Source organism: Pholcus phalangioides, unplaced genomic scaffold (assembly GCF_987345545.1).
Source record: "Pholcus phalangioides strain wild (caught in Gottingen) unplaced genomic scaffold, Ppha-v1.0 ptg000015l_1, whole genome shotgun sequence".
Lineage (NCBI taxonomy): Eukaryota > Metazoa > Arthropoda > Arachnida > Araneae > Pholcidae > Pholcus > Pholcus phalangioides.
In genome coordinates, this window is record NW_028301608.1 from 20,664,451 (window position 1) to 20,679,926 (window position 15,476).

Below are 15,476 nucleotides of genomic sequence, written 5' to 3' on the forward strand. Positions count from 1 at the left end.
CACACTCACTTTTGTGCAATGCAAAGTTGATCAGCAAAATAAAAATAATAAATAATTAAATGCAGTAAAAATAAAACCAGAAATGGGTTTGAAATTGTACCTTTAGCATGATATACGCCGATGGTAGATGTGGAGCAGTGATTCCCAACGTGGGCATTAACGCCCCCTTGGGGGAGATGGAAAGTTCCGGAGGGGGCGGTAGAAGTTACGGGTATAGCATGAGATCCTATGGGTTAGATTGCGTTGGGGGGCGATGGGAGAAAAAAAATTATGAAGAAGGGGGTGATGGGACAAAAAGGTTGGGAAACTATGATCTATACACGATTGAAACAAATTCTGAAATTAGTTATCATTGTACAATGACTTTGATAACAGCAAAACTATGATGTAGAATGTAGACCATAGTTCTTCAACCTTTTTTGTCCCATCGCCCCCTTCTTCAGAAATTTTTTTCTCCCATCGCCCCCAAACGCAATCTAACTCATAGGATCCTATGTTATACCCGTAACTTCTACCGCCCCCCCCCCGGGGGCGTTAACGCCCACGTTGGGAATCACTGATGTGGACAAAGAAACGTGTGTAGAAACTGCCAATGCAAATCAAAGCGCTTGCCTCTTCAAGCGCTTTGATGCAGATTACATTAGTGCCGCAGGAAGTCCCTCGCAGAGGGATTAGGGCACTAACCCATCGGTGAGATCTTTCTTTGTCTGCGTCCTGCGCTGGCGATTATGGTGCTACAGGGGTACGTTCCAACGCCGTTTATTACTGCGCTGATAATTTTGCAATGTATGAAAATGAGTGTTGCTATTTGAATTTTTCGAGATTCCGTTGCCGTGCCGCGAAAGCAAGCGGGTTTTGTTTGTTTTTTTTCATATCTTCGAGCTCATGTTTTGAAACGCCTATATCTCGAATTTCATTTCGCATTCGTTGACATTTGCGGTGGATACGGGCTCGTTTATTAGCAAAGTTATTTTATGACGGCCCTGTACAATAAAGTAAATGAAGAAAGGAATTTTCTCCTTTTTTCACATATTTCGGAATTTTTGACTTTTTCAAGACTTCTGGTGCATATTCTGGGGTGTTTAATGCCTATTTTGGTATTTTAAGCGCATATTTTGCATTTTTAAGTGCATATTTTTAGAGCATATTTTGCCACTTTGTTAGTGCATATAACCTGTTCTCTACTGATAACGGAGATATAAAAGTCTTTTTGTAAAATGGGAAAGAGGTAATTTGGGCTTCTCATCTCTCTCTCATTCCGAAATATTTCCCGATCCTGAAACGTATAGACGTATAAAAAATGTTTTCCCGGTCAAAGTAAGGTTCTTAACATAATTTTGATTGTCCGCGCACATCGTATTAACTGATATTTCACTATATTCGATTATTCTATAAGTGGGCATATCTTATCAAAATAATCAAATAATCTGTTAAATTATTGAGAAATTGGTATTTTGGATTTTTAAAAACTAAAGAAAATGGAAAAATATGTATAATATCACAAAACTTCATACGTATGAAATTAGAAAGCAGTATTCATATTGAGAGATAGATGGCGCTAAACACCGAGGCCAATGAATTTTACGCTAATACTTTCGAAACCGAAACTGCTTCAAACAGAACAAAAAAAAATAATTATGTCAATGACATTTGAATGCATCAACTTTCTCTATAACAATTACAAATTTAGTTCAGATAATAAATTACAATATGAATTCATCCAAAATACCAGACAAACACATATTGCCAAAATATGCATAAAAAATTCAGAATTTAGTGTTCCAAGTCAATAGCAGATGTCACAAATATATATACGTATATATTTTTTTTGGACTTCTCGGTAGGAAGTTACGGAAAGTCCATTGTGTAAGCATTCAGTAAGCATACAGGTACAGGCAGGGTCGCCTTAACGGCAGCATGGACCCTTGGGCGAAATGGTAGTCTGTGGTCACTTATGATCTGAAAGAACCTGCTTGTAAATTTCTACGCTTTCTTCCGAAAATCATAGCACCCAATTTCATTATCCCGAGGCCCCTTATACATTTGTGGCCCGAGTAGGACAATGCGTTATGACGACACTGAGTACAAGTCTGCCAATAAGAGACATATACGGAACACACACAGTATGAGTTCTTTCTATCATTTCAGTGGAATTTTCTTTCGTTGAGGTGCTTCACTTGCCGGCTGTGTTAAAAAAAAGTTTAAAAAAAAGGAATGTATTTTCTTCTATCTCTCTTTCAAAGGAATGCTATATGAATAATATCAGTATACAGTGGTACCCCTCTTAACGGTCATCTCTCATATTCGGTCACCCCTATTCAACGGCCAAATAGAAATATCGCGGTAAAGGCCTATTTAAGCCCTGTTAACACCTTCAGATACTTGACTGCATCAAATTTCTCTGTGATTGAACTCGATTATAATGAATTTTATAGTAATAATAACTTACACAAAATAAATTTCTCCAGTATTCATCCGAGTATTGTGACTTTGCGGCCAAACCCGGCTTTGCGGTGCTCGCAGAAACTTGGTCCTGCGGGTGCAGTCCTGTCCACACCCAAAGAGAAAACAATCCCCAGCTCTTGAAGGGGACGGTCGCACATTTTTCGTACTCTCAATGTTCAGCCTTATTTGGAACGCAACAGCACAGTCCGTACCCCGTCGGACCTTAACTTATATAATAGCTTAATCTTAATTATAATCTCACGGAGACAGTATCAATACCGCTAAAAAGCTTCCTGTATGTTGGTATCACGAGAGGATGCAATGGTCATGCTAACTGGATCTGGCTTGCTGAACACTTCGCTGGCCCTGAGTATGGTACTGATGAGCTAGCTGAATACATCGACTACTAAAAGAACACCTATGGATTCTACATTTCGGCTCACCCAAGAAATGACAAATCAGCAGTTAATCACATATCCTGTGTACAAGATGTCATATTTCAAGAGCTCTACACAAGAAGGCCTTCTCAATTAAATACCGAACCCTTGAGGAAGGGAAAGAACTGACCCAGGAATATGTCATCTGACACTACTTCTCGGAATAACAACGGAATGCTGCTTCGTGAGATCCAATCCGGACATTGCCGAAATGAACAGATCCCTGATTAACGAGAAACATCAAAAAGCAGTCGAAGAATTCTATAACCAAGAATCACAGTCGCTCCAGTGCTCCTGAAAAAAATCGGGATTCAAAACAAAAATGGTCGAGAAGCTCATGCAATTTGCAAAGCAAACGGAAAGGGTACAGGCAAACCTGGTACCAGTCGAGGAAATTAAGAGTCCTCCCCCAAGAGAAAATGGAACTCCGGCGAAGCTTTTAGGATTTTAATCGTTGGTTATTTTTTTTAAATCGAATTTTAACTCCAACAACATGCAACTTTTTCAAAAATCACAAAAATTTCCCCATATTTTCTGCCATAAAAAATTTTTTAAATAATTTTAATAAAAAAATCCTCGTGTTAAAGTATGTAACATCATGGCCTTGAGTGACACACAAAGTTTCAAGCCTTTTGAATGAATGGTGTTCGAAAAAAATTTTCCTTATCTAACAAAAAATTCAATTTTGAGAAAAAACGCATTTTAGTGAAAAACATTAGCATGTGTAATGCCCGCCAGCAGTTTATACTAAAATATTTCAAAAATATTTTTAGTTCAGGTAGAACAAAATCTTTAAAACAGTTAGACGCAAAAAATGTCATGGTATTTAAGGGGGTTGGTGCACGCAAATTTTCCAAAAAAACACATTTTCCAATTTTTCAGTTTTTAAATACTGTGAAATTTTTTGCGTCTGTTTTAAAGATTTAGTTCTACCTGAACTAAAAATATTTTTAAAATATTTTAAAATGAATTGATAGTGGGCATTATACACATGCTAATGTTTTTCTCTAAAACGCGTTTTTCTCAAAACTAAGTTTTTTGTTAGATAGGGAACATTTTTTCGAACACCACTCATTCAAATCTTTTTAAAATCTGTGTGTCTCTCAACACTAATGTGTTACATACTTCAAACCCGAATTTTTAGGATTTTAATTGTTGGCTATTTTCTTTTTCTTGAATTTTAACTTTAACACATGCAAATTTTTCAAAAATCACACCAAAACTTACCCATATTTTGTAACCATGAAAGTTTTTTATATAATTTTAATAAAAAATCCTCATGTAAAAGCATGTAACACCATAGTGTTGAGAGACACAAAACGTTTCCAGACAGGGGCGTCGGAAGTATTTCGAACCTGTGGGTGCTCGTCTTGAGTTCCATATAGGAAATTTCGATTTCTGAATCAATTCTGTGGGTGCTCGGACCTGTTTTACAAATTTTCGTGGGTGCTCGAGCACCCACAGCACCCCCGGCTCCGACGCCACTGTTTCCAGACATTTGAATGAATGATGTTCGAAAAAATGTTCCTTATCTAACAAAAAACTCAATTTTGAGAAAAACGTATTTTAGTGAAAAATATTGTGATGCCTGCCAGCAATTTATATAAAAATATTTTTAGTAGAAGGTAGAACAAAACTTTAACACAGTTAGACGCAGGAAATTTCACAGTATTTAAAAACTGAAAAATGTGGTTTTCGGGAAATTTGTGTGCACCAAATGGAGAAGATGATATTGAAAGTACGGATGTGTGATGGGGTGATAAAAACCTCAACGATGTAAGATGTGGAAGTCCTGAAACTTTTTTTTCTTCTAAAACATTCAAATGTACCGATTTCTGCCGAAAATATCACCTCTGTAACCAGTCTATTGATTTTCTACCGCAAAAATTTTCACTGGCCGGTTGGAATCGCTTGGCACATGGGCGCTCGAGCTCACCAGGACGCCCAGAAGCAAAACCTCATGTGCCGCCCCTAAAGCCGATCCTGGTGCAGGGGCGGATCTAGAGCTCATTGTTGGGAGAAGTAATTTTTAAAATTGTTGTGAATAGGTTGACCATACATCCTACATTTTGTCCCGTATTTTCCGGGACAGTCATGAATTTTTGTTTTTTTTTTCCTCCGTCCCGACTTTTTATTGAAAAAAATTCCCGGTTTTTTCTGTTTTTTTTGTCGGAAGTCAATTTTCAATTCGGATTTATTGTATGCAATATTATCATATTCACATTTTTCTTGGGGTTTTCTTTCGCTCTTCACCCCGATTACCCTATCCCTACCGATAGATCCGAGCCTGCCCTTATGGGAGACTGAAAAGGTTTTTCTAGCCGGAAGACTCCAGGATAAAAATCTTGGATGATCCTCTTTTCATCCGTTCAAAGCCATATTTTCAGTGATTTTCCTCGAAAAGAAATTTTGACCATATGTCCCGCTTTTCGAAGGAATTATTGTTTTTTTTTTGGCTAATACTATTTCATCATTCTCAATTGCGCCAGATAACTTTTTACAAATCACAGCTCTTATTTTGTTAATTTGGGGGGTTCAATTTTTTTTTAATTAATCTAAAATCTCCAACATAGAGTTGAATATTAACGCCAAAATATCTACTCCAAGGTTCCTAGGACAGAAACTAGGGAAGTGCAAGACGGTTCTGGTGCTTCAGGCTTTGTACAAGTGAAAATTTGAATTCGTTCTTTGCCTGCTCCTAAAAAAACTACTGGGTAGGGGTACCAAATTGCTTACTTGCCGCCAGGGCCGTCTTAACCCCGCCATGCTCCCCCCCCCCCCCCGGGAAAAGAGATATTCTGGGGCCCCTGATTTTAGCTGAAAGTGCCTGCTTATAAATTTCAATGCTCTCTCTCCAAAAATCACAGCGCCAAATCTCATTATCACGAGATCCCTATACATTTGAGGCCCCCCTGGGCCGTGCCTGTGTAAGGCCCATGCGTTAAAACGGTCCTGCATGCCGCGTGTGATACAGTGTTTGTTGTATTATGGTCTCAGGTTTTGTTCCTCAAGTTTTCTGAACATCTCCGTTGTCAAGTCATGGCCCCAAAAAGAGACAGCGCGTGGCGTCGTGAATTTTAATTATTCAAAAATTTTGAAAATTTATGTGTTTAAACAAAAACTAATCTACCGTCCCTTCTAACCAGCCGCCCCTGCCTTGCTTTTGAGGACAAAATGCAGGCCACATACGGAGGCTGTGCACCCCTGAAATAGACACTTGGTCTCATCAAGAAGTTTATTGTATGAAATGAAACTGGCTCATATTTAAATCAGAGTTTATTGCCAAGATTAAATCAGTTCTAAAAATACATAAAATGGAAAATATGCATTCTCTTCGAACTTTTCGTTCGAAGAGAGTATCTCAACCTTTGTTTTCCAACACGCAGGCTTTTTTCCCATCACCGCAATCGTAGTCCGAAACTTCAAAGATATTAGTCCACGACTGCTCGAAGACCGTCACCTCACAACGACGTTTCTGAAATAAAGTATGACAACCATATTACGCTTAACTGGATTTGCAGACAAAGTTGATATCGTACATTAAAAGAAAATGCTGTGAGACTGATTTATTGAATGATTGTAATTATAGACTTGACATGATTGTACGTATCAGAAAACTCCGTCCTGTTTGTTCATGGCGAACATTGCGGTACTCCTCGAAGCGTATACGCGTGTGTTTGACGTGAATACGTCTTTTAATTAAATTATCTGACGATACTGGGAGCACATTCGCAAAAAAGTTGCGTCACGAAATTCTTTAAACGCTCACTTCTCAGGAAGTGCGCAACGCAAGTCAGAAGCAATCGTATCGTCAGATGAGTATTGCGAGATCCGTCTCTTGGGAGACGACGTGTTTATGCATGGGTAGAAAAGATGCTATATTTGTGTCTCTTTCGAAATGCTCCAGCGTATATATCATAGTAATGTGCTGTTGGATATAATAAATTGCGCGGTTCGTGTTATTTCTTACGGGTTGTTTTTTCGACGATGCGTTCAAAAGTTACGGATGATCAAATTTGTCACTGGAAGCCGCGTGGCATCTAATGGAGCTACAACATGGGTGACGTCACTGGTCGAGTGTAACTTTCAAAGATGGTCTACTGAAATATCCCAGTGATCTGTCTCCAATTAAATCTGCGAATAATAAGGGTAATAAACAGAGGAAGGATTAGAGATAACTTGCGTTAAATTTAGTGGCTTTTTTCTTTAGATATGAATTTTTCATTTGTGCTTAATAAGTCGACGGGATTTATTACAAAAAAAAACTTTTGAAGCCTTTTGACAATAATTTTGAAAATGCCCCATCACCTACCTGTCAATTTCTCTCTGCCGCAAACCGCATCGAAATATCTTCAGTTGCTGAATATTTACAAACGTTTGAAAATTTTGTCGTAATGGTTCCTACGCGAGTTTAACATGGACTAAAACTTTACAGCGACACAATTTGTTACCAATGGCTCTTAAAAATAGCGCAATATGTTCCTGGATAATCTGTTCCGATTGCATTGCTCCGCCGGAAGAACTGAGTTTTTGAGGTTAATTGAACTTTTTATATGATTTTTCAAAGTATGCTGTTTATGCCAGGGAACCCTGGTGGATAAAGCATCGAATAAGCTCGATGGGATAAACTAAATATTGTGGCCTAACGATCAAGATGTTCTAATTCAAATCTCTGACCGTACACCGAGAAGTTCTACATCACTCAACATTTCAATAATCCTGTCGCACCGTATTGGGAATTTTGATTTTCACTGCTATAGAGTTTATGTTTAATTGATAATGGCAGAACGCAAAAATGTTGACGACACGTTTTCAACTGGTGATGATATTTCTTCGAAGAGAAATTTTGAGATGAAGAAACCATCACCAGTAGTGGAAAATCTGTCGTCAAAAAAAACCTGTCGTTTAAATTCTAAGTATTTGACTTTGAAGTTTTCAGCATTTATCGCCAATGTGGTTCAGAAATCGCAAAACGTATCAAAATACGGTGATTTCATCTTTAAGTTCTAAGTTGTAAAAATTCCGTAACTGTCAAAATAATTGTCAAAAAATGTAATCGCTATTCATTGGGAATAAAAAAAATATGATTCAGAGTTTATTTCGGTTTTTGTGTGTGTTGTGTCCCAAAAATGTCAACTTTTGAGCTAATGAAAACTTGGAAACACAGTGATAAGTTGCCAAAACATAGTAATTTTATATATTTAATATCTCAATAAATATTGCATTTAAAAATATGAACTTTTTTGCAAATGACTTTTCAGAGATGGATCTACATTTTAATAAGTGGAAGCTTCAGCACAGGGGGAATGTATAAAAAGTTGGTTTTAATTTTTACATTTACATACGACCTCCTCAAACAAATGTTGGGATTCTAAGTAACCGCACGTCATGTGAAAACTTTTTTTCTGTAATTGAAAGTATGTTTCCTAAAATCTACGGTGGCAGAGATATCCGCTGTGCAAACGATTCGGGACAGCCTGTACCACGTGAAGTGTACAACTCATATTCACTATCTCTCTCTCCGACTCCCCTATTTTATATTCCATTAAAACTTCATTCGAGCGATTTGAGTCCAACTCTAGTAATCATCTTTCATGTATCCCATGTGTACGGGGAATCACCAATTTTTACTAAAAAGTATGACAATGGGTACGCAAAGTTGCTAATTATAGCTAAAATGACTAAATAATAAATCACCGAAAAAATCAAAAATCACCATTCAGAAAATTTGCTTATGTTTAGAAAGGGCAAATTGCGTCGTCGGTGATTTCATATCGAAGGAACGCAATACCTTATGTTTGTATATAAAGCAGTAGTCGAACTTCGCTTATAAAGAACGCCCGCGTATAACGAACGCAATTCTCAGTCCCGTCACATAGGATGTTCTTTGATTGGATATAGAGAAACAATTTTTAGGCCCCTTCAAGTTCGCTCCAACGGAGTTTGACTGCAGTTACGTGCATCATTTGTTCGGTTATTGCAAGGCCTGTTCCTCGCATTGGCAAACACTTGCCCAGGGTCCAAAAAGTCATTCCTAAAAGTCTTGCCCAAGGACCAATGGCCATTCGGATGCCAAAATCAGCATCGGTTTTCCGTCTTCTTCTGCCCTTGCGTACGCCTCTGCCGCAAAGAATGCTGTGCTATATATATATAAAGGACCCAAAAAAATCGTGTTTGCCCAAAGCCCGTACTTATGAGGAACAGAGTCTCGGTAAGTGTAATGTGTGCAATTCTGTCTCGGACCAAAGGTAAGAAACTGACGGTAACTGAATAAGTAATGAATGGAATTTTATTATGTGATAGATGCAAATTTTTAAAAATAGCTAAATGAGATCGAGTTACCTTTTCCGCACCACAATTAGCACCACAATCTTTTGGTGTCAATTCCATGTGGATATTGTATTCCAAGCCGGCAACAACCTGTAAAAGTAACAACTAATTACTAAAGAAACAAAGGGTGGAAGTACACAGGGTGTATAGGTAACAGGGCGTATGCTATTTTACTGGCGAACCGTTGATCCTAGAGGCATACTTTCAATTAGAGAACGTATCCAAATAACGCGTAATACTCAGATATGTCATTCGCGTTGCAAGGGGTGTATAGTTGTTAAAATAAAAATGTTAACATTTTAAACAGAAATCCTGTGCTCAAAAACCCAATTAGAAAAATCTCTCTTGATGCCAAAAAAAAATTCCACGTTTCTGAATGCAATATTCCCCGAGATATTCGAATTCGAAAAACGGAAAAAAGTTGGGGGGGACAGCGTTAAAAACGGGTAAACTGTTTTACCCGCATTTAATTCTGTTTTTTCCCCCAACTTTCCTCCTCCTTTTTTGCATTGGAATATCTCGGAAAATAATGCAGTCAGAAACGTGGAATATTTTTGTTGGCATCAAGAGAGAGACAAGGCAACAATTTTCTAATTGGGTTTTTAAAGCACAGGATTTCTGTGTAAAATGTTAAAAAATTTATTTTAATAACTATACAACCCCTTGCAACACGAATGGCATATCTGAGTATTACACGTTATTTCGATACTTTTTCTAGTTGAAAGTATGCCTATAGGATCAACGGTTCGCCAGTAAAATACCATACGCCCTGTTACCTATATACAGTGTATAGTCAAGTTACACCATTTTTTGGAGACACTATTTTTTAAAAGCATAATGATGAATCTGTAATAGAGATTTTTCATTAGAGAAAACTTAATGTATTCCTCTAGATCGGGGGTCATCAACGCATGGCCCACGGGCTACATTTTCCCGTATTAGCTCCGATAGGTTTCAGAAAATTGTTATAACATTGAAAGACGATTAATTCTAAAATTAATGAAAGAAATATTTTCGTAATTCATGAAGGAAACGATTCCATAATTGATGAAATGAATAATTCCAGAAAATAAGTTGATGGAAATTTCCAAAATTAAGCAAAGAAATAATTCTAGAATTAATTCTAAAATTAATTCCAAAATTAATTTAAGAAATAATTCTAGAATATTGATGAAAATTCAAAACTTCCGAAAGAAATAAATTATAAATCAAAGAGAGAAATAATTTCGCAATTTGTGATAGAAATTAGTACACAATCATATATATTAAAAGAATGATTGCATAATTAATGAAAGAAATCATTTCAAGATTATTGAGAAGGAAATAATTTTTCAGAATTACCGAAATAAAATCATTTATAGTGATTTCAGATGAAAATTAACATAATTTTGAATTCAGTAGTTAATCAATGACTTTTCCAGAATTAGCTAAAAATGTTTTCAGAACTAACCAAAATTGATAGTTAATATAAAAAAAATAATTTCAGAATAAGTAAAAGTCTTCAATTATTTTTGTCCCTTATTAACTTAAGCCAATTGGCACCTTCTATTAAGATGTGATTAAATTACGCGAGTTTAGTGGCTCGCGGGCTTCGTGGAATGTTTTAATTTGTCCCGCCGTGACTGAAAGGTTGAAGATCCCTGCTCTGGATTTCACACATCGTTAAGAACACGTCACCCTGTCACATTATCCACACAAGAACGAAGTTTTGTGCTATTTTAATCTTATTAAATGGTGATTGCGCCATTTGATTTGGAGTCTATTGTCAATTGGAACGGATGATTTGTTGCTGTTTTGCCTGTTGCCCTGTGTGGCGGGACTTTTTAACGGGGAGATCTCTACTCGCATTCGCGCCTCGAAGTTGGGAACCACAGGAAACCAACTTCAGCCAACCACCACTGCGGCACCTGAAATAAGAACGGCCAAAAAATATGTGCCGCGGAACCGGCGATCAAATCATAATTCAGCTCAGTGTGACACCAGTGCGGTAGCTCTCGGTACCGGTTCAAACCTACGTAAAATATCCGTGACGAATAAAACGGGAACTCAATGCTCGGTTCTTCACACAAACTAGCAACAGTAAATTTGATAGATATATATATAAAATGAAAAAAACAGGCCTGCAGGGTTCCACCATAAAAATTATATACAAAAAGGGCTCCTCGAGTCAAACATGGCTCCCATTTAAAAATTATGTACTGGAAAGGGCTCCGCGATTCACTAAAGGTTGCGAACCGCTGATCTAAATTGTGTGTATCCCTTTTGAAGCACACGTTACAAAACATCTTAGGAAAATAGCTTCCATAAAGTAACACGGGTAGAGAATCCATTCAAATGTCATTTCCCACGTCCTTTTTTTTGCGAGGACATTGCACATTCGGAATTCTGGCATGACGTAGCCGACATATTGGTTATTGTACAAGCAGAATTCGACAAAATTACATTACAAAACAAATTTCTGTATGATACATGGTAATTAGCTCAGCTGAATAAAGCCATTCTTTAGTTTTGACATGTTTTTAATAAAAATTTCTTATTTGTAAGTTTTTATTTTGGAGAATCTCTCATGACCCCCAACCTCACCTCAGTTCATTGACACGACCCACGGTTTGCTCACCACTGTGATTCGCTCTTACCATAGTTGAATAACAATGTGTTTTAACAAATTAATTTCTTTCTCGCTCATTATTGAGCAACGGAATCTCTTAAAAATACATTTTGGAGGTGTTGAAACGTCTGTTGAAAATCATTCGTGTTGGAGATTCCATTCCGGTAAGACGTGTTTGCGTCTAACCTTGAAGGAAGGTCTCTGTAAGAGGCTTAAATGGTGCCGGGTTTTGAGGTGGTGGGCTAAGGGTTCGCAGAGCTGAGCAGAAACCGTTTCATTCAAGACTACTTCAGTCAAACTTAGGTGTGTACACTAAACCACTGTGGTGGTCGAATGCGAAAACCCGTGTTCGAACTCTACCGTCACCACAGTGGTAGTGAAGTTGGTTCATCTGAAGAACCATCTGAAGTTAATTTTCTGTGGCTCCCGTAAAATTTTCTTAGGGGTGGATAGGATTGACCGCATGAGTTATCAATACACCGTCAATCGACTGCTTCGACAAGAGGACACTAGTACCGTTTGAACTGTCTGAGCGGAATGGGGTGCTCCACCCCTCTGTCATGTAATCCTTGATCGATCAAACTTTTGATTGCTCCTGTGATATGATTTTACACAACTTTCTATAATTTATTATTGGTGCCCGTTGCACTTTCACTTGATTTATTTGATTCTTAGATTTACATAATGTTCATTACGATGCACTAATCTATTAACCACTATTAATCTTTGGCATATCAATAAATTCTGGTTTTACCTAAGATACCCGGTTCCGAGAGGGGGGGGGGGGGAGCTGAAGTGCTTACGTTGATTTTTGCGTCAGTCTAGGTGTCTCGCGGTTTCTCCAGTTATAACCGAAGTGACTCCACGCTGATCCAAGGAAAGCCGTCCATTAAGTAAAGCCACCCATTTGCTTAGCTTAAGAGATTTAGAAAGTATTAATTTGTTTACTAGTGTAATTAATGAGATGATTAAGTACAGTAAAACCTCTCTTTTGCGGCCACTGGTGGAACGAAAATAAAATTCGTCCGTAAAAAATGGGTGATCGTTTATCAAGGGTTTCAATGGCATACTTTTATTACACCAAGGGAAAATACTATTTGGCCGTAAAAGAGGGAGTGACTCCATCAGTGGAGTGTCTCCGTTAAGAGGAATTTCACCGTACTACTTAACCACACATGCATCTCGTAAACATTCCCTTGGGAAATTTCTAAGGAATTTGTGCATGCAGAACGTGTTGTGTGCATATGCGCGACTCCCAACGTACAGTCAAACTCGGTTATAACGACTTCGGTTGTAACGACACCTCGGCTGTAATTATTGACTGTTCGTACTCATTCCCATAAAGAATAATGTTAATGAACATTGCTTATAGCGTCGATAAAATGCAACCACCTCGGATACAACGACGCATTAAATTAAATTTGTGATCCTCACGTATTCCTAAGGGATCAGCATGATCCGTCCAGGGAATTCATTGGTAAACATTCATGCCCGAACCGGGATTCGAACCCAGACCTGCACAGTGAGAGGCTAGCTTCCTAACGGCTCGACTGCCAGGCGGCAAGCGTCATTTTTGTTTCCATGCTGATGACGTTTTCTCAAGAAATCGTTGAGATTAGAGCTGATTACATCTAGGGAATGTTCGTCTGTTTTTCATACCTAACGTTGGGGAAAAAGATTTATTGTATGTAAATCGTAACAATCGTAAAATTCGTCAAACAGGCGTTTATTATATCAAGGTCAGGTTTCAGAATTCGTCAAATATGAGCTAATTATAGTTGTTATTTCGAAGATATGCGGAAAAATTCGCTAAATCAGAGTCCATTAAATCTGATTCCGATATTCATCTGGATAATAAAATGTTATCACGGAAATGGGACCGATTTATTCCACTTACCAATACGAAATGTCGATTATGCATAATAACCGGCAAATGTGATGAATTTAGTACGATTCATTCTGTCATGGACGACGCTTGGGAATTATGCATAATCGACGGTAAAAGTGATAAATTTAGGGAAGCTTATCAAACTTACAAAAATGGTAGGTGATTCCGCAAAATAAACGGATTCATCACATTTACCGTAATCTTATCACCCTAATTATTATAAAGAACACTGATTAACAGGAAAAAAGAAATGAGTCGCTATAACCGGAAATTCGGAACTCAAAGTGGTTTCCATCTGGCCAGCGAAAGTTGTCCAGGTTGAAAAATATCTACACATGCAACACGAAAAATATCTAGCATGACCATGTTTCTATTATAAAAAAAATACGGGATATTGCCAAAAAAAGTCGTCAAGTTGCCAGTAACGTCAAAAGAATTGTTAAAGACAAGTGAAGTTGCCATTTAAAGATGAAAAAAATTGTCAAAGACAAATTAAATTGCCAATACCAATGCAACAAACGTTATATCCCCGTTCATTACTCATATTCCAAATGGGCCCCATCAGCTTTGGGATATCCTTTGTATGTGCAAACTTCAAGAATGAGGAGATTGAAAAACAGAGGAACCATAATTTTACAGTAGTTATTTAACCTCTTAACTGACACGGGCATATATATATATATTATACGCCCGTGGTTGTGTGATCGAAAAAAATTGTGACACATAGGAGGGGATCGTGTAAGATTTCGTCGGCCTTTAAGCGGTTAATAGGCTATTCATTAATATGTTGAAACACTGGTTCTCAAAGTGCACTTCTCGCTCCTGGGGGCGTCGCCAACCTTTGTTAAGGGTGCCACGGTGAGCTGAAGACATTGTGCTTTGCGGTGGTCCTTTTTTTTAGACTATTCTGGGAAGCCGTGGATAAATCTTGTTATGACATTGGACACGCGGACGGCAAATGTTTGAAAACCACCGCGTTGAAAAAGATGAATAGTAGCAATGTTCCGTGGTATGACCCCCCCCCCCCTATACATCTTGGAGCAGGCTGGGAGCTTTACGGGCCCCCAGCTATAGTGACTTTATAGAGTGAAAAAACAAAAAATGGTAATATACATTGTCCCTCGGTATTCACTCTGAGAGTCAGTTCGAATACGGAAAATCTATGAATAACCCAAACCATAAAATTTTGTTTTCTTGTATAATTTTCGTCTTTTTCTGCTTTGTGTCACACAAGTAGAAAAATTGGGGGCGGGGTTTCCAGTGATTGTCGGCAATGTTTTCTGAACGAGCGAAAGACATCGCGAATGCAACCGTGAATATGAAATCTGAAATATACCGACAGCCGAGACTGTAATCGTTCCAGCACCCAGGCAGGAACCATGTTCCGTGGCCACTTTTATATCAATATTTTATGAGCACATGACAGAAATTTAAAATAATAAACCAAATGGTTATATTCACCTGTGATCGAGCCGATAATATCTTATTCGCAACCATTCCTTCCAGAGAACTATCGCAGGATTTTCCTAATTTTTCGGCAGCTTTGTTCGCAACTTGGACGACGCTTTCATCATCGGGATTTTCCTCGATCGAACCACCAAGAGCAATATCCTCCTCCTCAGAACAAAATACGCAAATGGTGCAAGAAATAAGCACGATGAATTTCATGTTAATTAACGGCAACGAACCCATATTTTAGAGAAAGGTTTGAAATTCTTACGAGAATGATAAAACACGCGTAATAAAGGAATCAACCTGCGTTGTTCAA

The 15,476-nt window shown here is 37.9% G+C and overlaps 1 protein-coding gene across 1 annotated transcript; it reads right to left on the reverse strand.

Annotated features, from left to right (window-relative positions):
* Positions 1-6,168: 6,168 nt before the first annotated feature.
* On the reverse strand, positions 6,169-15,476 carry LOC149075649 (cystatin-1-like). The gene is made up of 3 exons (XM_089245426.1): positions 15,170-15,476; positions 9,225-9,302; positions 6,169-6,357 (listed from the first exon to the last, which is right to left on the reverse strand). Exons 1-3 carry the CDS (start codon positions 15,398-15,400, stop codon positions 6,244-6,246), a joined length of 423 nt encoding a protein of 140 aa, XP_089101552.1. The 5' UTR covers positions 15,401-15,476; the 3' UTR covers positions 6,169-6,243.